General features: G+C 42.2%; 1 protein-coding gene across 1 annotated transcript; it reads right to left on the reverse strand.

The window, feature by feature from the left end:
- Positions 1 to 1,098: 1,098 nt before the first annotated feature.
- On the reverse strand, positions 1,099 to 9,957 carry LOC135554349 (neuronal pentraxin-1-like). Its single transcript, XM_064986612.1, has 5 exons — positions 9,429 to 9,957; positions 8,797 to 9,004; positions 7,466 to 7,710; positions 6,986 to 7,165; positions 1,099 to 3,216 (listed from the first exon to the last, which is right to left on the reverse strand). Exons 1-5 carry the CDS (start codon positions 9,888 to 9,890, stop codon positions 2,995 to 2,997), a joined length of 1,317 nt encoding a protein of 438 aa, XP_064842684.1. The 5' UTR covers positions 9,891 to 9,957; the 3' UTR covers positions 1,099 to 2,994.
- Positions 9,958 to 23,358: the final 13,401 nt, after the last annotated feature.

The raw sequence follows: 23,358 nt of genomic DNA on the forward strand, positions 1-23,358 counted from the left end.
TCCAGAGGTGAAGACAAGGTTGACCTATTATATCTCTGGTCTATTTCTAGCCAGTGGTCCATGGGCCACGCAGAGGCTGAGGTCACTCAGGGGATAGATAACCTGTCTGCTGTTCTCCACCAAGGTAAGACCAATGTCGTTCTGCCCCTGAACAAGGCAGTTAACCCACTGTTCCTAGGCCGTAATTGTAGAATAAGAATTTGTTCTTAACTGACTTGCCTAGTTTAAAAAAAAGCTATTATGAGGGCCCTTGTTTTTAGATATATCCGTTTTTAAATGTTTCGCTTGTAGTTTTTCACTCCCTCTTATGCAAAGTGTAACAACCAAGTGCTATTTTGATAGAGTGGTTTATTCTACACTTTGGTATGTTGCTGAACACCTGTTGTCATGCTTTACTATAATTGGGCGTTATTCTCACGTCGTCAGTCAAGTGTTTGTATGTAAGGAATGTATGTAGGGAAATGGGCATGTCGTCTGTGTATCTCAGTTACACTCCTCTCTACCTGTCGTCGACTCAAAGCTATTGCTAATAGACATCAAGCTTCGGGAATACTGGTGTGTGTGTGTTCTTACGTGTGTGTGTGTATTTTTATGTCAGGAGGACAGAATATTTCCCAGGTACCCCTCAACCTTGGTGGCAATGGAATGTACCTTGAGATGTTGTCTGGGTCGCGTGGCCGGGAGATTTATCCAGTGGTAATGAGGACTAGCTTTTCTTTTAAGGAGGAGGCAGATAGTGTTGACCTTCTCTATCCTCTTCGGGTCCTGGCCACAACGTTTAGGGTTCAACTTATAGGGTTCTCATAAGAAGAGAGCAGGAGTGATGTTACACCACCGACCCGGTTCATCCACTGATGCCACATACTGAAACTCAGGCCTCTCAATGCCTCTCAGTCTGTGCATATCAAGTAAGAAGAAATAAAGGGAGTGGTGTACAGAGGTCTCTGAACCTGCCATTGATTCTTGACAATAGGTTTCACAATGTTAATTGTGACTATAGAGAAATGTAAGAGGACTCTCATATGCTTTCAAAAACATTTGAAGGCCTGTGATATGCATGGGTTACTCTGTGATAGTAATGTCACACTCACACAGGGATAGATTCAGGTATCACAATTTTATTTAAAAAATTAGAACTTTTTCATATTTCAGTGTTGCCATGCTTTGAGCATATAACAATACAGTATAAAATCTCAACCCAAAAGGAGGATAGTAAAAGCAGATTTTGTTGATGCTGCTGCAGCAATTAGTTAAGTCATGCTGTTACTGTACAGATAACATTCCCATTAAAGTACAAACACCTCAATGAATTGCTTTTAAGTACAATAATCATGTTATTATCCAACGCAATGTGTTATGACAATAAACATCTCTTTTGGAAATAAATCTCGTTGTAGGCCTACAGGAAAATATATACGACACAAAATACTTTGCAAATCATAATGAATGTGCTGAGTTATTTCAACATCCCAAGGCACCCAGGCTTGTATGTTGGCAAAAAAGATTCTTTACACAAAATTGCGTCAAGCAGGTGGTGATCATATAGCGATAGAGCAGAAAGCTGTGCCTGTTTCATAACCGTTTAAGTATACATTCCTTTTCAAGTCTACCCGTCGTTCACAGTGAAAATCCCAGGCAGTGGGAATATGAACAAAATCGCATGATTGGTTGAAATGCGTGTCCCCAGTCCAATAAAAACAAGGCAACAGTAAGCATGTCGTCACCCACAAATGATGCAGCACGCCCCTTGGGCCAATCAGTATAATTTTGAAAAAGACTGATTTCTATGGCAAGACGCATCATTCACCCAAGTTTCGTTAAAATCGGGCCAGTGGTGTCTGAGATATCATTTGTGACTAACGTACATACAGTTGATTACTATAGCATCCCCCCCTGGGCCAATAAGTGTAATTTTGTGAATGTTGGATCTCTATGGCAAGAGGCATCATTCACCCAAAATCGGGCCAATGGTGTCTGAGATATCTTGTGGGTTAGCTAGACTCATCACTCTGAGTCATATGTTGAGTCTTGACAGTGTTTGTTACAATACAAATATCCTTGACTAATGTTTGACCGACCAAGCCCAAGTGAATATTTATTGGTCAATAGTGGCCATGTTGTTTTAGGTACTAGTCTGGAAAATATTGTCATAGATGCCAAATATCAAGTTTCATGAAGATTGTTCATTCGGTGCCAGAAGAGTAGCGTTTTAAGTGTTTTTCACCAAATTCTAAATAACGGAAATCCAGAATGGTGAAGCTTATTGGTCCCTGAGGCAAATTTGTTTATTTTTTAGCAGAGGGACATATACACCGAATTTTATGACTTTAGGTCAAACGGGGTAATGGGTGTGACCTTTCAAAGTTTGTATTTTAAATATTTAACATCTCTTGTTATAGCTCCATCATCTGGCCAATCAGTGTAATTTTGTAAATGCCAGATATCTAACGCAAGACGCATCATTCAAGTTTTGTCACAACCGGGCCAGTGCTGTCTGAGATGTCACGTGGGACTAATGTACAAACACACTAATGTACTAACGGACGGAGACAGATCCCCAGTCCCCTCCCTGATTTCCTCGTTGGGGACAACTACATGGTCACCAATTCTACTTATGGTGGACGTTCTAAGTGGTCCTTTGTCGGGGAGTGCTGTCTGCATCTGCACTGCGTTGTGGTGATATGCTGGCCTGTATGTGTCAATTGCTCTGAAGACCATGAGATAACAAACCGGCCAGTTGAACGAAGCGCTTTGAAGCATCCAACCAGATGCCAAAACTATCCAATTGAAATATCCAAGATGAACAAGAAGGTAAGAGTCTTATTTTAGACAGGTAGAAATCTAGTAAGTGTCCACACAAAGTACTCAATATCTATAACAAATCCAGATGTCATTTACTGAAATAAATGCTTCTTTATCTATCAAATCAGACGTATTATCAACAGAGGCTTTACCACACGCATTTCTCATTGGCTTTTCACTTTTCCCTGCAGTTCAGTTCAGTTGACGACAAGCCTCAAATGTCCACTTGGAGGCTCCTCCGTAAATATCAATGCTGCTCTCCAACCACGAAAACACGTTGCCTATCTGCGCTTTGCTGCTGCAAGTTGCCAGGTTGTATATCTCTCCAATAGACAACTTCCGGTCCCAGATATGAAAATTCGCCAGGTCTCCAACAAAAGCTTGTGTAGCATCAAAGCCCCCTCCAAGCGTATCCTGTGGGAAATAATATTGAATTCATGAAGATGGATATTGTGCTAACACAAAGGAAAACAATTATTTCAAGTTAACCTTTGGAGTTAATTTGTGCGTTAAATAATGTATCCATGCTTCCATCCATGTAGCTTGTTAGAGGAAACCAAGGATAACCCATATATCAAATTAGTAGACTTTTTCATTTATCCAGATTATTGTTTTGACTAATGAATCACATTACCATGCAAACGGCTTTCAATTTTGCCATTGCAGTGTGAGTTGATAAATCAGAATTGGGGTTGTCCTGTTTTGTCAGCTATGCCTCATACTTTATGTATTTCTGAGCACCTCCAAGACATATGATACCTAGTAATGGTGTAGTTACTTTAGCTAGAAAGGGAGATTGGTTGGGGAGGATGGATGGGAGTAACCTGCAACTGTCTAGCAATCCAAAGGTTGTGTGATCGAGTCGCATTGGGGACAACTGAAGCATTTTAACTTACTCTTCACCTAACTCTTTTTTGAAACTTAACCAATTTCACCTAACCTGCTACGTAAATTCTACTAACCCTTGTCATTTTAGTTCTCCTAACCTTTTACAAAAGTTATCCTAACTTTGTTGTTAGTTCCCCTAACCGCCAACATAAATTCTCCCCATAATTCTCCTTTGTTGTTATGGCGCAATAAGCAACCTGGTCCCAGAGAATGACGTATAATACTATACGTCCCCAAAGTGTAGTATAATATACTTCATTCAGTTCATATGCTATTGTACGGCCGGGTAAGACGTACAATATGATACTATACATCCTATAATTCGTATGATATTGTACAATCGCTATTCCATTCATAATGTAACGTAATATATCCTACTAAATGGAGTGTCACAGATTTACCTACAGAATAATACGAATTGCCCAGAGACTATGTTGGTTTCATGAGTAAAAATGATAATTTCTCACACTCCCAGTGGCTAGAGCTGCCGCTTTTTGGGAACAGAACACTATTCCTGATGCTTATAAGAAATCCTGCTACGCCCTCCGACGAACCATCAAACAGGCAAAGCTTCAATACAGGACCAATATCGAATCCTACTACACCGGCTCTGATGCTCGTCGGATGTGGCAGAGCTTGCAAACTATCACGGATTACAAAAGGAAACCCAGTCGCGAGCTGTCCAGTAATGCGAGCCTACAAGACGAGCTAAATACTTTCTATGCATGCGTCAAGCCTTGTAACACTGAACCATGCATGAGAGCACGTGCTGTTCCAGACGACTGTGTGTTCACGCTCTCCGTAGCCGATGTGGGTAAGACCTTTTAACAGGTTAACATTCAAAAGGCAGCAGGGCCAGACTAATTACCAGGGTGTGTACTCAGAGCATGCGCGGACCAGCTGGCAAGTGTCTTCACTGACATGTTCAACCTCTCCCTGACCCAGTCTGTAATACCAACATGTTTCAAGCAGACCACCATAGTGCCTGTGCCCAAGAATGCGAAGGTAGCCCGTCTAAATGACAATCACCCCGTAGCACTCACATCTGTAGCCATGAAATGCTTTGAAAGGCTGGTCATGGCTGAAATCCCAGACACCCTGGACCCACTCCAATTGGCATACCGCCCCAACAGATCCACAGATTATGCAATCTTATTGCACTCCACACTGCCCTTTCCCATCTGGACAAAAATAAAAACCTACGTGAGAATGCTGCTCATTGACTACAGCTCAGCATTCAACACCAATGTGCCTAACAAGCTCATCACTAAGCTAAGGACCCTGGGACTAAACACCTCTCTATGCAACTGGATCCTGGACTTCCTGACGGGCTGCCCCCAGGTGGTAAGCGTAGGGAACAAGAGATCCACCACTCTGACCCTCAACATTGCACCTTAGGGGCAATGCAGTGCCAGGACAACAACCTCTCTCTCAACATCAGCAAGACAAAGGAGCTGATTGTGGGTACAGGAAACGGAGGGCTGAGCATGCCTCCATCCACATAAACAGGGCTGTAGTGGATCAGCTTGAGAGCTTCAAGTTCCTCGGTGTCCACATCACTAAGGAATTATCATGGTCCACACACACCAACACAGTCGTGAAGAGGGGACGACAATTCCTCTTCCCCTTAGGAGGTTGAAAAGATTTGCATGGGCCCTCAGATCCTCAAAAGGTTCTACAGCTACACCATTGAGAGCATCTTGACTGGCTGCATCACCGGTATGGCAACTGCTTGGCATCTGACCACAAGGCGCTACAGAGAGTAGTGCGTACGGCCCAGTACATCACTGGGGCTGAGCTCCCTGCCATCCAGGACCTCTACACCAGGCTGTGTCAGAGAAAGGCCCTAAAAATTGTCAAAGACCCAAGTCATAGACTGTTCTCTCTGGTACAGCATGGCAGACGCTACCAATGCACCAAGTCTGTAACCAACATGACCCTGAACAGCTTACTACAAGCCATTAGACTGTTTATTAGTTAGTCCTGGGAGCTATTGGTTCACTAAATAGTTAGTCCTGGGAGCTATTGGTTCACTAAATAGTTAGTCCTGGGAGCTATTGGTTCACTATTCAACTACCTGCATTGACCCGTTTTGCAGTAACTCTTTTGACTCATCACATATGCTGCTGCTACTGTTTATTATCCATCTTGTTGCCTGGTCACTTTATCCCTACCTACTGTATATGTACATACAGTGAATTTGGAAAGCATTCAGACCCCTTAACTTTATTCTAAAATTGATTAAATTATAGATTTTTCTGTCAATCTACACACAATGCCCTATAATAACAAAGCGAAAACAGGTTTTTAGAATGTTTGCCAATGTCTTAAAATATAAAACAGAAAGGTTGAAGGAATTGTCCATAGAGCTCAGAGACAGGTTTGTGTCGAGGCACAGATCTGGGGAAGGATACCAAAACATTTCTGCAGCGTTGAAGGTCCCCAAGAACACAGTGGCCTAAACCTAAAGGAATCTCAGACCATGAGAGATAAGATTCTCTGGTCTGATGAAACCAAGGTTTAACTCTTTGGCCTGAATGCCAAGCGTCATGTCTGGAGGAAACCTGGCACCATCCCTATGGTGAAGCATGGTAGTGGCAGCATCATGCTGTGGGGATGTTTTTCAGTGGCAGGACTGGGAGACTAGTCAGGATTGAAGGAAAGAAGAATGTGAGAAACTCCCCAAATTCAACCTGTTTTTACTTTGTCATTATGGGGTATTGTGTGTAGATAAGGAACGTTTTTTTCTCAATCCATTTTATAATAAGGCTGTAACGTAACAAAATATGGAAAAAGCAGAAGGGGTCTGAATACTTTCCGAACGCACACTATCTCCCTCAATTACCTCGTACCCCTGCATATCGACTCAGTACTGGTACCCCGTGTATATAGCCAAGTGATCGTTACTCATTGTGTATTTATTCCTTGTGTTATTATTTGTCTATTTTTCTATTATTTCTCTTTTTTTCTCTCTGCATTGATTGGAAGGGCCTGGAGGTAAGCATTTCACTGTTAGTCTACACCTGTTGTTTACGAAGCATGTGACAAATATTATTTGATTGATTTAATTTGATAATTGATCCAAATTCATGCCTAAACGGGATAATTCCTCCATCTTATTATGGAACCTGAGAGTCAGCGGCTCAGGTCTTTAATTGATACATAAGCCTGTTCCTCTCTCAAGGTCTGACTGATGCTATGTTTATGCTATAGGCCATGTCCCTTTTGATATTATGACCTAAGGTGCCAAAGTGTATTGATTAAAAACGGACCATTAAAATTGTAATGGACATACCTGTTCTTGTCCCAATATCAGAACACCTTGTGGTTTGATTGGATGGTATGGAGCAAGGTTTTCTCCACTGCCCCTCATGACTCCATCTTGGAAAGCCTCCCATACTCCATCTCGAGTCGTCCATGTGACACAGATGTGATGCCACTTCCCGTCGTTGATAATGAATGGTAATTTAGCTACCTGGAATGGATTTCAGTATTTTATTTTAGTATATGCATGGGTGGAGTTTTTTAAACATTTTTATCACTGCAGCAAACTAAAATAAAAAACCTTGCATACTTATTAAAAAGCTTGAGGCTTTTTAGTCAGTGTGGTCTAATTCAAAAATCATATTTCTTTGTAGTTTTCAGTGCAGGCCTTCATGCTCCAATTAGCATGAACATACAATAAGAATAGTTTCAATGCAATACTCTGCTTTCAAATAATATTTTGTATACTGTTGGTGATATATGCATCATGTAAAATAACATGTGAGTATACCTTGTCATTGATGAGTATCTCCATAGGATTATTCCCCCACTCAATCAGCACCAGCTCGTTGGCCTGCCCTGGCACTGCGTAGGAGAACGGCGTGCCCACCCCTGGGGATGCATTGGATTTGAGCCACATGCAGACAGTGAATGCATACATCTCAGGGAGACTCTTCTTCACTTTGGCATACATGTAGTTGGTCCTCAACGGGAATGTCAACTGGAATTTATCCAGCGGCCTGTTTTCTTTCTGACCTGTAAACAAAACAGAGGACAAGGTTAAAGATGTCACCTGTCACAATAATTATTGTGGGCTAGCCTAGGCCTATAGATGCAGTCCTTGACTTGGGCAGGAGCTCATCGGTACTGAGTACTGGCACCTCAAATGTTCTACTGCTTGAGCTCCTGTTCCTCTTATAGAATATTAGCTAAGACATATTGTGGCGCTCCTGAACCTAAATATAAACAGTGCCAGCACCCAAAATTAGTACAGAAACATATTTCACTCCAAGTCAAGCACTGTATAGAAGTTAGAGCCTTTTACATTGGCTATCTGGGTGACACCAATTTGTTGGACATTTGTCCTGTCTTTAACAATCAACTGTGATTGTCAGGTCAAGATGAACGTGAGGTTTTGAGTTTATTTTTTTGAAGGTTGTAAAATATGTCGCTGAGCATCACGTAATGCGCAGGGGAGATTTGCAGCGGATTGCTGCTGAAGGTTGACTGATTAATGTAGTTATACAACAAAATCGTGTTTCTTGTGGTTACACGTTTTTTTCTGCGGCATGATAGGCATCACATGAGCATAGGGGTTGGAATAGCGGTCCTGGTCTCTCCTCACCCCTCCCTCGGCGGAACTTTACAACCATGTTTGTTGCCCGCTATAAGGAGCTGGAGCTTTATGCCATAGGGTCCTGGCGAACTTTGCTCTGCTCAAACGGCTAGTGGTGCAAGTGGAGACGGCTGTTTCAATAGAATTTAAACATTTTGATCTGCATGAATTAAGGGAAAAGTGCTGAATACAGATGGTTTCACCATCCTTTTTTACGCATGCCTTGAAAAGTAAATCACCCCTAAAGCCACACATATTTGTGGAATTGGATATGCAAAGCAATGCAGCTATTCGCCGGATCCCATCCCTCCCCTGCGTTGCAATGGACACCAGCCATATTACCAATTGAATTCGTATATTGACATGAATCTATTCATTAGTAATAAACCACCAATTCAGTTGGATTTGAAAGGTCTTTCGGAATAGCTCCTTTTTGTTTTTTAAATGACGATACTAATTAGTTAAACTATGCTGGCCAAGAATTTGGCGCGTTTTTGAGCTTGCACCTTTCTCGAGGTCGGTGATTCTCTGGTGCAGGGATGTGAGAGTCGACTCCACTCTACCGCGCTGCTCCGTCTCGTTCCGCAGCCCAGGCTTGTCATCTTCTATACTGTTCACGCGGGATAACACCTGCTTCTCCAAATCGTCGATTTTACTCTGTAGCAGGTCTTTCAGACTGTTCGCCTGGACCGAGTTGTTGTTCCGACTGAATTGCTGTGGAATGAGATAATGATTAGTTAAGAAAACGTTTAAAAAAATACTGAGAAACATTTACAACCCATATGCAGAGGGACATCGCAAAGCTAATGCCAGATTAACTTCTTTAAGGTTTATTGCCCTGTGGAGTTAGCAACATGGTAGCCTACATCAAGCAACTAAATTCGTCTCCGGCAAAGTGTCTGTCCTCAGCATGACTTGTTAAGTTTCACGATTAGTGCAGAGTATTAACCTACATGGTTGAGGGCTGTTCACCCCTGGAAGTAAATGTGATAAACAAAGTACGAGGGCGGCAGTGCGAGTTGGACAGGACAGTGTAACGTGATTTAGCCCATAGTGTAAACATGTCGTTTTTCACCCAAAATGATTGGTGAAATGTATAAAGGCTATTATTTCGTTAAGATTATGGTTCTCCACATACCTCGAGATTTTCTAATCTCTGTTTTAGAGACTGTAAAGTCTGCGATAGTTGCGCCAAAGTGTCCGAGGGACCCCTTGATACATCCCCCATAGTATTTTTGATCCCCGTCTCTTTTCTCCTTCCCCCAGGTCCGGGCTCGGGCGCACTCTGGCCCTCACAGCGAGTTAACTTGGAAGTCAGTTCTCTGATAGTCTCTTTTTGGTTCATAATGGTCTCCTTCTGCTGTAGGACGGTCTCCCGGAGCTGCATTACGGTGGTCTTCAGATCCTCTCCAGGCATACTGTTTTGCAAGGTAGCGGCGCATATGTCCATATCTTTGGGCACCGACGTGCAAATAAATTGAGTCTGTCCACCACCAAAGTCTTGGCACGAACCCTCCACGAATAAGTAAGAAAGTATAAAAAGTTTCCAAGAGATTGCCTTCTTAATGGCCTGCATTTCGCCGTGTGTGTTGTGTTGCATTTGGTTTAGGAGAAGCGGTGGTGTGTTGCGAGTGATATCAGGACCACGGAGCTGTAGCTTTTTGTTGTAATCCGTCCGTGGCGCGCGCCCGGTTTATATAGCGCGCGTGGTCTGCGCTGATCAGATTCACCCCATTACGGAGAGGAGGGGAGGAATCTCACTCTCGCGGTTTAATCGCCTCTCGACGTCAAGATGGAAGGAGCCTCACGCTCAAAGATGAAACTCAAGGCTCCCGGATGCTAAATCATTCACGACGACAATTAGTCATTTCTTAACGTGTATTATTCATTTAAAATGTGCGGATTGGCAAACAGCAATGGCCTTACTGGGTAGCAGGAGAGTCAGCTGTGTTCGTTTTGTGCATATAGGAAAAACCAACAGAACTGAATTCACATCGAAGGAAGTTCAGGGACTCTCCACAGCATGGTTGATTCCCCTGTGACCTGTGACATTGATAGCCCCATATACAGTGCTGTGAAAAAGTATTTACCCCCTTCCTGATTTCTTATTTTTTTGCACATTTGAAACTTAAATGTTTCAGATCATCAAACACATTTTTATATTACTCAAAGATAAACCCAAGTAAACACAAAATGCAGTTTTTAAAGTGATACTTTTATATAATAAGGGGAAAAGCTACCCGAACCTTCATGGCCCTATTTGAAAAAGTAATTGCCCCCCTTGTTTAATCGTGAATTTACTGTGGTTAATCACATTTTTTGTAAAGCTGAGTTCAATTTCACTAGCCACACCCAGGCCTGATTACTGCCAGATCTGTTGAATCAAGAAATCACTTAAATAGAATCTGTCTGACAAAGTGAAGTAGGCCAAAAGATCTCAAAAAGCAAGACATCATGCTGCGATCCAAAGAAATTCAGGAACAGATGAGAAACAAAGTAATTGACATCAGTCAGGAAAGGGTTACAAAGCCATTTCTAAATCTTTGGGACTCCAGCAAACCACGGTGAGACCCATTATCCACAAATGGGGAACAATTGGAACAGTGGTGAACCTTCCCAGGAGTGGCAGGCCTACCAAAATTATCCCAAGAGCGCAGAGACGTCTCATCCAAGAGGTCACAAAAGAACCCACAACAACATCTAAAGAACTGCAGGCCTCACTTGCCCCAGTTAAGGTCAGTGTTCATGACTCAACGATAAGAAAGAGACTGGGCAACAAAAAAAAGGCGAAAACCACTGCTGACCAAAAAGAACATAAAAGGCTCGTCTCACTTTTGGCAAAAAACATCTTGATGATCCCCAAGACTTTTGGGGAAATATTCTGTGGACTGACGAGACAAAAGTTTAACATTTTGGAAGGTGTGTGTCCAGTTACATCTGGGGTAAAAGTTACACAGCATTTCAGAAAAAGAACATCATACCAACAGTCCAATATGGTGGTGCTAGTGTGATGGATGGTCTGGGGCTGCTTTGCTGCTTCAGGACCTGGACGACTTGCTGTGGAACCATGAATTCTGCTCTCTACCAAAAAATCCTGAAGGAGAATGTTCAGCCATCAGTTCGTGACCTCAAGCTGAAGCGCACTTGGGTTATGCAGCAGGTCAATGATCCAAAACACAACAGTAAGCCCACCTCTGAATGGCTTAAAAAAACTAATTTAAGGTTTTGGAGTGGCCTAGTCAAAGTCCGGACTTGAATCCGATTGAGTTGCTGTGGCGTGACCTTAAAAAGGAGGTTCATGCTCGAAAACCCTCCAATGTGGCTGAATTAAAACAATTCTGCAAAGAAGAGTGGGCCAAAATTCCTCCACAGCGATGTGAAAGACTCATTGCCAGTTATCGCAAACGCTTGATTGCAGTTGTTGCTGCTGAGGGTGGCACAACCAGTTATTAGGTTTACTTTTTCACACAGGGCCATGAAGGTTCGGATAGCTTTTTTCCCTTAATAAATAAAATCATTACCTAAAAACTGCATTTTGTGTTTAATTGGCTTATCTTTGTGTAATATTAATGTGTTTGATGATCTGAAACATTTAAATGTGACAAATGTGCAAAAAAATAAGAAATCAGGAAGGGGGCAAATACTTTTTCACAGCACTGTACATTTTCTCATGTTACAATATTTATAATAGATAACATGGTCTGCATGTTTACAGCAGCCAGCACAGCCATTAACATCAATATATTTACACGAGTAGCAGTTGTTTTATCATCAATAGCTGCACTTCTTTCACTGTCACACCCAGGCTTATTAGAATGTTGTTAAGTGGTTTTCTTTATTTGGTACATTGCATGTATTTCTCATTGTACAGTATAATTTTTTTGAAACTTGAAAATAATTGAATGCTTTAAATGAATATGTTCCTAATCTTCTTCGTCTGTATGTAACGGATGTGAAATGGCTAGCTAGTTAGCGGTGCGCGCTAGTGGCGTTTCAATCGGTGAAGTCACTTGCTCTGAGACCTTGAAGTAGTTGTTCCCCTTGCTCTGCAAGGGCCGCGGCTTTTGTGGAGCGATGGGTAACGATGCTTCGTGGGTGACTGTTGTTGATGTGTGCAGAGTGTCCCTGTTTCGCGCCCGGGTATGGGCGAGGGACGGTCTAAAGTTATACTGTTACATGTTGTCAAGCTGGTCCACCTTAAGTCAGCCCCCTCACACAGGCATGGTGGTTTGTAAGTGACTCAGTGGAAATACCCAGAATGATGTCCCATGGGGTGTCTGTCTGTGAGGCCCTCGGGCACCCATGGGGTGTCTGTCTATGAGGCCCTCGGGCACCCATGGGATGTCTGTCTATGAGGCCTTCGGACACCCATGGGGTGCCAGCCTGTTTTGGCCCTTTGGGCAAAACAATACTGCAAAGTGTCAACACAGTCTGCAGTATTTGAATGCAGTATTTGTAATCATCTCAATAATTCAGTCCATAAAAAGGACTTAATCTATCCCTTAGCCTTTTGCTATTTCAATTATTCAGGGAGAGCAATATTACTTTTTTGGTTGCCTACTCAGCCTTTATTAATTATATCAGTGTTGAAAATCAAATGAAAACAACTTGAATAAGTGATGAAAACATATTGGAGCTTAGATTAAAATGGATTCACTTTAGGCAACTGCAGAATGTGTACAGTACAATGGACAATATGAGTCTATGTGATGGAAGGACATGGAGGACTGATTAAACCTACAACACCTTCACTGACTTCCACAAATTACACCTACTATCCCCAGGGAAACTCATGCCACTAACACATTTTAATGGGGAAGTGATCCTAGATTTTTGCCTACAGACAACTTGTTCCCTGAGCAATGATCCCAGTCCAAGTTATTGAAATGAAGGTTCTATACGTGTTTAGTGCTTACTTTGAATGCTGTAAGGGCTGCACCTTAATGCCAAAGCGTTTCACCTCCTATCAGCTGACATTCCTAGATAGTCTTACCATGAGGTACACTATATATACAAAAGTGTGTGGACAACACTTAAAATTAGTGTATTTGGCTATTTCAGCCAAACCCATTGCTGACAAGTGTATAGAATTGAACCCACAGCCATGCAATCTCCATAGACAAACATTGGCAGTAGAATGGCCTTACTGAAGAGCTCAGTGACTTTCAATGTGGCATCGTCATAGAATGCCACCTTTACAACAAGTCAGTTCATCAAATCTCTGCCCTATTAGAGCTTCCACAGTCAACTGTAAGTGCTGTTGTTGTAATGTTAAGTAGGAGCAACAACAGCTTAGCTGCGAAATGGTAGGCCACACAAGCTCACAGAACAGGACCACCGAGTGCTGAAGCTCGGGGCTCGTAAAGATCGTCTGTCCTCGGTAGCAACAGTACAGAGTTCCATACTGCCTCTGAACTTCATGAAATGGATTTCCATCCGCACACAAGCCTTAGATCACCATGCACAATGCTAAGCCTGGAGTGGTGTAAAGCTCACCTCCATTGGACTCTGGAGCAGTGAAAACAAGTTCTCTAGAGTGATGAATCATGCTTCGCCATCTGGCAGTCTGACAGACGAATTTGGATTTGGCGGATGCCAGGAGAACGCTACCTGCCCGAATGCATAGTGCCAACTGTAAAGTTTGGTGAAGGAGGAATAATGGTCAGGGTCTGTTTTTCATGGTTCGGGCTAGGGCCCTTAGCACCATTGAAGGGAAATATTAATGCTGCAGCATACAATGACATTGTAGACGATTCTGTGCTTTCAACTTTGTGGCAACAGTTTGGGGAAGGACCTTTCCTGATTCAGCATCACAATGTCCTTGTGCACAAAGTGAGGTCCATACAGAAATCATTTGTTGAGATTGGTGTGGAAGAACTTGACTGGCCCGCACAGACCCCTGACCTCAACCTCATCGAACACATTTGGGATGAATTGGAACACCGACTGCGAGCCAGGCCTAATCGCTCAACATCAGTGCCCGACCTCACTAATGCTCTTGTGGCTGAATGGAAGCAAGTCCCCGCAGCAATATTCCATATTAAACTCCATTTTAATGCCCATGATTTTGGAATGAGACGTTCGACAAGCAGGTGTCCACATACTTTTGTAGTGTATATGTATAATGGCTGAACTGAGGGCAAGTGGTTCTTGGTTTTGCACATGGAACTAAATGTGACATTCCTGCCTCTATTCAATCCTCATTGACCATCGCGGGATGTTCTCTGATCAGATTATTCTGTTCTTAGATGAAAATAAGTCAGATGTGTACAAGGAATTAAATGGGTAGGAGGAGATTTATCGACTCTAAGCACTGTGTGTAACCATAGGTTTGCTAGGGGGCCATAATAAAAATAACGTCTGTGTCCACTGATTCCTGCCACCAAAAAAAAGCCAAGGGAAAATGATTTGTTCTTAGCTCTTCTGGGGCGTTCAAGAGATGGAATGGACGACTACATTTATGGCTATGTAATTGCCTGAGTGCTTCATAACAGGCTGTCCGGGGTAAACCTGGAAAGGGTGAAGTAATGCTGTCATAAGAAATGGTTGGAATTCACAATTTACAGTTGTTGATGATGTAAAATGTTTCACCAAGCTTTTATGGATTGGAAGACGGATCATGTTTTCTGCTCTGCCTCATGTGAGCTCAAGCAAAAGTCAAAACTATCTCTAACCCTCTTCTGTTAACTAGCCCTAGGCCAAGGTAAATATTTTACAGTCTCGTTAATGCCTCTTACCAAAGCCAAATGTTTTTCAAACTTTGAGTGCAGTATTGTCTTTTTCAGCAAGGCACTTTACCCTAATTGGTCCAGGGGTGCCGTACTACTATGGCTGACCCCGTAAAACAATACATTTCACTGCACCTAGCTGGTGTATGTAATAATAAAACATATACAGTGGGGCAAAAAAATCCTGAAAATCACATTGTAGGATTTTTTATGAATTTACTTGCAAATTATGGTGGAAAATAAGTATTTGGTCAATTTGGTTATCTCAATACTTTATTATATACCCTTTGTTGGCAATGACAAGCCATCTATTGCATCTTGCCTATGCCACTCGGCCATTGCTCATCCTTATATGTACATGTTCTTATTCCATCCCTGAAAGATTAGTGGAATCTGTGTGGGTAAAGATTAGTGGAATCTGTGTGAGTAGCTGGACAGGTAGGATGACTGACAATGAAGGTGAACAGGTGGTCACAGGTCAGGTGACAGAGGAATGGATGAGACTGAGGCAGGAATTCCTTTAACCATAAAGTGGTATATTTACTGAGTAGTCTTTCTGTGCTGCATAACAAACAAAGTTAGGAAGAGAAAGCAGCGAGGTTGGGCGATGACGATTTCCTCCTTTTAATGATTTGAGATCTATCGGACATTTCCACCTGACCTAATTAAAGCGCCCCTGGCCCAGCTGAGCAAGTGGCCATGCATTAAAGGATTCTTCCACCAACTCCATGGGCCTTTTCTACAATCCCTTTACATTGTGTGTATAAGGTAGTTGTTGATGAATTGTTAGATTACTTGTTAGATATTACTGTACGGAAACTAGAAGCACAAGCATTTCGCTACACTCGTATTAACATCTGCTAACCATGTGACCAATACAATTTTATTTAATTTTGATTTGATTTTGGTGACTCAATTTAATCTAATAGGTTGAAAAATTAATAAAAGCTGATTGGTGTATCTAAGTCTGATTACTGTTTACTCAATTTACATTAGGCTACTTGCAGAAATGTCAAATTCTTTAGTTAATAGGGTAAACACAGCCCATTCTATTTCAAATGTATAACACTATTGTTATCCACACCTACATGTAATGTCCACATCCTCCTCCATTCCTCCGTGCTCCAGGTATCCCCAAAACACACATCCATCCATCCCTCCCTCCCTTCATCACTTGACCTCCTCCCGTGTCTTAACATCCCTTCCTTCCTGCAGGCGTACAATACCTTCACTTAAGTGCTGTGTTGCTCCAAAATAATTCATCTGTTCTATTCAACGCATCCTGTGGATCAAGTTAAACCTGCCAACATCCTGACTCCTCTTAACAGAGGAAAAGCGCTTACAACAGTTGTTGAATTTATAATGCTGTTAGTTATGGCCCACTAGTGCATGCAATAATAATGGGCTCATTTGAATTGACTGTGTTGTTGGAAGGCAGTTTATTGAGCCAGACATAACATGGCATAACATGCATAGAATTGGATATGCTAATATCATACAGATATACAGACATATGCTCACTGCTTTCATACCACATCCTTCAGCACCTCCCTTCACCCTGTAGAGAACCACTATAGAGCCTTATTCTGCCAGAGCAGCGCACCGCCATCCACCTGTTAGGCTGCACCTCCTCAATAATGCATTCACACACAGTGGACACATTCTGGAATGCAGGAGATCAATAGCTGTAACTTCAAATGTTGGCACCCAGCCTCACATTGCTCTTACTTTCCCACCTTCTGCTGTGGTGGAGGCCATTAGATTTAAAAAGAGCACACCCAGTGCTATCAGAGGTTTTTATTTCCACCACATACAACGTTTCTGACTTTTTTCAATTTTTAAATGGACGTTGATGTGCATAAGATGGCAGTCTATGGTGATGATGAATGGTAAGCACTGTGGTAAGTTGCTTCTTGGCAAGGGCATTGTGTTGCCCCAGCTTTTTGCCTCCTCTTTGCCTCTCTACCCTCATGAACCACATTCAAGACTGACTGCCCCTTGGGCCCTTCCTATCTTTCCTCCTCATCTTCATCCTCCTCAGTGCTCTGTTTAGTTGTGAGTCCTCAGGGCCCATCGGAGGCGCTCTGTTCCCCTATGACTGGAGGAAACAATGCGTTGTACAGCTCCTTGGGTAACTGAGTGTAACAGATCGTGAATCTGAGCCTTGGAGGGTTGGCATAGCCTGGGTACCAGTCTGTCTAGCTAACATTCCACTGCTTGTACTCTGTGGCATATGACACAGACTGGTACCCAGGTTAGGGTTGACATTGACTGACCCCACAGTTTCCTCCAGGCAGCTTGCTAAGTGACGTTATCTATTTTGCATCAAGTCTTTCATGTTCTATACAATAATAAGGGTACCACACCATTCCCTACTGAATGCCTTCACTTACAACATGTACTGTAGCAGATGATGACAGGGGAAACGGAGGAGTTAGCTGTGAACCAGGCTTCCAGGCAGCTGGGGAGCGTGGAGAACTGAAAAGAAAACCCTCAGCAATTTGAAGACAGCGAAATTTCATGACTACATTATTATAATACAATCTAGAATTAAAGCTGCCTCGACAGTTACCTGGCTACAGCCAACTAGGTAAAACAGCAGTCATTTTGGGGTCACCGGTGCTCCAGTTTCCAGCCTCTTATGGGAGGAGTGGAAATGACAGTCTGTAGTAACACACTCTGAAGAATAGCCTTGGAGAAGCTAATTACAGTGCCTTGCGAAAGTATTCGGCCCCCTTGAACTTTGCGACCTTTTGCCACATTTCAGGCTTCAAACATAAAGATATAAAACTGTATTTTTTTGTGAAGAATCAACAACAAGTGGGACACAATCATGAAGTGGAACGACATTTATTGGATATTTCAAACTTTTTTAACAAATCAAAAACTGAAAAATTGGTAGCGTTTTGCTGCGATTACAGCAAAATTATTCAGCCCCTTTACTTTCAGTGCATTCTAACACCTGGCAAACTCTCTCCAGAAGTTCAGTGAGGATCAATATATGAATGGACAGAGTCTCCCACCTCAGCTGTAGATCTCTGCAGTTCATCCAGAGTGATCATGGGCCTCTTGGCTGCATCTCTGATCAGTCTTCTCCTTGTATGAGCTGAAAGTTTAGAGGGACGGCCAGGTCTTCATAACAGTATCTCGGACCTGCCTGGTGTGTTCCTTGTTCTTCATGATGCTCTCTGCGCTTTTAACGGACCTCTGAGACTATCACAGTGCAGATTGATTCAGGTCTGGACTTTGACTTGGCCATTCTTAACACCTGGATATGTTTATTTTTGAACCATTCCATTGTAGATTTTGCTTTATGTTTTGGATCATTGTCTTGTTGGAAGACAAATCTCCGTCCCAATATCCAATAAATGTCGTTCCACTTCATGATTGTGTCCCACTTGTTGTTGATTCTTCACAAAATAATACAGTTTTAAACCTTTATCTTTGAAGCCTGAAATGTGGCAAAAGGTCGCAAAGTTCAAGGGGGCCGAATACTTTCGCAAAGCACTGTAAGCCATTGCCGTTATCACTTATTTCTCATTCTTGTTTGGTCTTTCCCCCATGGTCTGCACTCAGATGAAGATGTTTTTCATACACCCATCCCCTTATGTTTTATTAAAGCTTAACATTTCATTATTTTCCTTTGCGCAAGGTGGCCACCTGAAAATGATCCAATGCATCATCTGCCATTGGAATCGTTTCCATGCTGATGCGACATTATTCTTTCTGTGTTGAGGTGCAGAGGGGGGTTGTTGGAGATAGTAGGAAACATTAAGCCATGCACTCAAACTTGGATGAGGAAGACAGAATGGTTTGATTGCCGTGTTGGAATTTGATGATGGGATGCAGAATGTTATCTAAATGTTTAGGTATTCTGGTGTGATGCATTCCTTTTACTATGCCATGATCAATCATTACTTGACTCCCTCTCTTGTAATGCTGACATGTACAGTACATGATCTACAAAGCACTCAGTTATTCATTGCCATTTTTCTGATGTGGTATTTTGACATGAATAAGCAAACAGGCTTCCAGTAATGTTCTCAGCTTGCCTCTGTAGATTACATGCTTGGCTGTTGTGTATGATTTGATTTTATGGATCATTAACTTTCATGACTGATCCTTTTCCTGGTGTAGCGAAGATTGGGCATATGCTTGTACCCCTATAAATGTATTTATCATATGGCCCTGGCCTGCCCATATTCCTTTAAGGGAATGTAAACGAGTTGATTTGTCTGTAGGTAGTGTACACCCCTGAAGCAGTCAGTGTAGTCAGAAACTTGAACAACTGCTGTGTAATGTTTGTTTTTTATGATTACACCGTGTCAGATAATCTTTCTAAAGCTGCAGGTATGATTTGAATTACGCATCAGGCATTCTCTCATTCTCATAGCCGGGGGGTGTTATATTTCAATCTCATACTGTTCTCAAACAAAGATGAAACCTGCCACTGGAGAATCGCATAAGCAGCTTCTGTTAGATATTGGTTTAAATCAAAAATGTTGTAAAAATATTTTAACTACGTAGTACTACAGGCCTGTAGGCCAGGTTATGGTGTAAGTACTATCCTACAGCTACTAATGAGACAACCTAAGCATAACTGCATGTTTTATAAAGACATATAAATCCAGATGAATCCAGCCGTGCCAATGTTTCACGCTCAGCTCACAAATAGTTTTAGCTCAAACCCTGGTAATCCTCGATTGGTTTTGGATTTTGCATATGAAGCGCCCGAACTAAGGTCAGAGTTCAGCGTAATGTACAGTATATGCAAAGGTGGATCACAGTGTAAACACATCACATGAATATGAAGCACAGAGCTCAAGGCACTATCAGCCTCTGAATCTCTTACACTTTTGGATATCAGAAAAGTGTAACGCTCATCGTTGAAATGAGGTGAGGACCAAAGCGCAGCGTGGTAAGTGTTCATCATTAGATTTATGAAACAGACAACACTAAACAAAATAACAAAGGAGAACGAAACTAAACAGTTCTGTAAGGTGGCATACACATAACAGAAAACAATCACCCACCCCACACAGGTGGGAAAAGGCTACCTAAGTATGATTCTCAATCAGAGACAACGAATGACACCTGCCTCTGATTGAGAACCATACCAGGCCAAACACAAAACCACAACATAGAAAAAAGAACATAGACTACCCACCCAACTCACGCCCTGACCATACTAAAACAAAGACATCACAAAAGAACTAAGGTCAGAACGTGACAAAAAGAGATATTAGTAAAAATACTTCCAATACTGTGGGTTTCTGTGGGTATTGGATCCATGTTCACGTCAACACAGTATGCACAATGTAAAGTTGTATACTATGCTTTCAAAACACATATACAGTCATGACTCATATAAACTCTTGGCAGCAGGTTATGTGTAGGTGGGAATCTCATGTCTGGGCATGTAGCAGTCTCCTGTCAGAGAGACAGAGGAAGCATGCAGAGCTGTCAAGTGGTTTAATGAATGGATGTAGACAGACAAAATGAAACTAGCTGGCTTCCTCCAGCACTCTGTCTGGTACTTGTGCCCAATGTGATGGAATTGCTGAAGTCATGTCCGTCAAACTGTGTTCCAAAGTCTGATGGGAAAAAAGTAATAAAAGATGTCGAACAAAGTTTGTTTCACAGTAAAGTAATTGATATTCAAAAACACCCATACTGTATTGATGAGATAAAGATTTCTAATGCACAGAGCTCATATGGGTGTTTTCCTCATTATGGCAGATTACAAATGTATTCAGAGTAGCTTTAAAGATTCTGTGAAATGCTTCTGAAATGTGTTTTCCACTAACCTGTGTCTCTGGTTCTCTAGAGTTCTCTTTGCTCTGACCTGGATGACTTCCGCTACATCTCAATTATTCAAAATTATATTCTGGTAAGAGTAAAGGTTTTTTCTGCTTGAGGCGGCAATGGATGAAATGCAGGAAGTGCACATTGTTACCTTGGAAAGCATTGTCTCAAGTTCTTTGCTCTATTTCAGGCCTACTATGTAGCTGCTGGAGGACCAAGAGAAGTGGATGGTCATGGGAAGGTTACAGTGTTTTTTTCAGATGGTATACAGTGCATTCGGAAAGTGTTTAGACCTTTTGACCATTTGCACATTTTGTTTCGTTACAGCCTTATTCTATAATTGATGAACTTGTTTTTCACCCCTCATCAATCTACACACAATACCGCATAAGGACAAAACAAAAACATTTTTTTTGAAAGTTTTGCAAATGTGTTTATTTTTTTTAAACGGAAATATCACATTTACATAAGTATTCAGACCCTTTACTCAGTACTAGGGTTGCAAAGTGTTTAAATGGAATGCAACCCTCTGCATGCACAATGCATTCTTCCATTACAGGTGCAGTGCACACTTCCATCACATGTACAGCTGATTCTCAAGATCTTGCACACTAACGAGATGCTATTGAGCCCACACTACTACACTGTCAGAGCCAAGGACTACATGCTTTCTGGGTGGGGTGAATATATTTTATATGACATACAATATGTTTTGTTAACTAGTAAAAAGTAGCCTACAGCAAAGTGTGTTTAAATAATTTCAAACTTGTTAACAATTTCTGCTAGTTAGTATTTGCACCCATGTGGGTTTTAGCTTGCTTGAGCCTCCTACTGAGGAGTGTTTATTCACCTGTTTCTATAAATGTTTAATTTTCAAAAAATGTATCATACAAAGGAGTTGTTTAATCTAACTCTGTACATGGAATTTGATTTGTTTTTTTACTAATTTTTTTCTGATCTTTATAGGAAAATGCCACGGGCATTATCTGATGTGTGGAGACATTTCACTGCAGCTAATGTAGAAGGGAAAGCTGTGTACATTTGAAAATACTGTGCCACATCATATGTGAAGAATGCAACAAAGATGCAGAATCATCTGGCCAAGTGCATAAAGTTCCCTCAGCACTCACAACAAGCAACCTCTGACAAAAGTCCCTCTACGTCTATTCGAGGTGAAAATTATGAATCAGACACCTTATCGATGGCAACAACTCACGGTCCTCCTGGAATCAGACTTTTTTTGACTCAATGGAGGACCGTAGTCAGAGAAATGCTGATGAATGTCTTGCTCGAGCTGTGTATGCAACTGGTTCACCTCTGATCCTCACAGGCAATATGTATTGGAAGAGATTTCTGAATGTTCTTTGCCCAGAATGCAACCATCCAACCAGACATGCTTTATCTACTCATTTGCTCGATGCAGAGTTCAACAGAGTTCAACTGAAGGTCAAGCAAATCATAGAGAAAGCAGACTGTATTACAATCATCTTTGGTGGGTGATTGAATGTTCGTGGGTAAGGAATAATTAACTACATAATCTCCACCCCTCAACCAGTATTCTACAAGAGCACAGACACAAGGGACAACAGACACACCGGTCTCTACATTGCAGATGAGCTGAAGGCAGTCATCAATGACCTTGGACCACAGAAGGTATTTGCACTGGTGACAGACAATGCTGCGAACATGAAAGCTGCTTGGTCTAAAGTGGAGGAGTCCAACCCTCACATCACACCCACTGGCTGTGCTGCTCATGAATTGAATCTGCTCCTCAAGGACATCATGGCATTGAAAACAATGGATGCACTTTATAAGAGATCCAAGGAAGTGGTTAGGTATGTGAAGGGTCATCAAGTTATAGCAGCAATCTACGTCACCAAGCAAAGTGAGAAGAATAAGAGCACCACATTGAAGCTGCCCAGCAACACCCGTTGTGGTGGTGTTGTCAGCATGTTTGACATTCTCCTGGAGGGGAAGGAGCCTCTCCAAGAAATTACCATATCATAGTCTGCTGATATGGACAGCCCCATAAAGAGGATCCTCCTGGATGGTGTATTTTGGGAGAGAGTGGTAAGCAGCCTGAATCTCCTGAAACCTATAGCAGTAGCCATTGCAAGGAGACAATGCCATCCTGTCTGATGTTCAGACTCTGCTTGCAGATGTAAGAAGATAAATCCGTACTGCCCTGCCCACTTAACTGTTGCTCCAAGCAGAGGAAACTGCAGTTCTGAAATACATCAAAAAGCGTGAAGACTTCTGCCTGAAGCCCATACATACCGCAGCGTACATGTTAGACCCCAAGTATGCTGGCAAGAGCACCCTGCCTAGTGCAGAGATCAATAAGGCCTATGGTGTCATCACTTCCATGTCTCACCACCTTGGCCTGGATGAGGGCAAGGTTCTTGGTAGTCTGGTGAAGCACACATCCAAGCAAGGGATTTGGGATGGAGATGCAATATGGCAGCCGTGCCAACATATCTCACCAGCCACCTGGTGGAAGGGACTTTGTGGATCTGAGGCTCTTTCCCCTGTTGC

The sequence above is a fragment of the Oncorhynchus masou genome, chromosome 14 (genome assembly GCF_036934945.1).
Source record: "Oncorhynchus masou masou isolate Uvic2021 chromosome 14, UVic_Omas_1.1, whole genome shotgun sequence".
Lineage (NCBI taxonomy): Eukaryota > Metazoa > Chordata > Actinopteri > Salmoniformes > Salmonidae > Oncorhynchus > Oncorhynchus masou.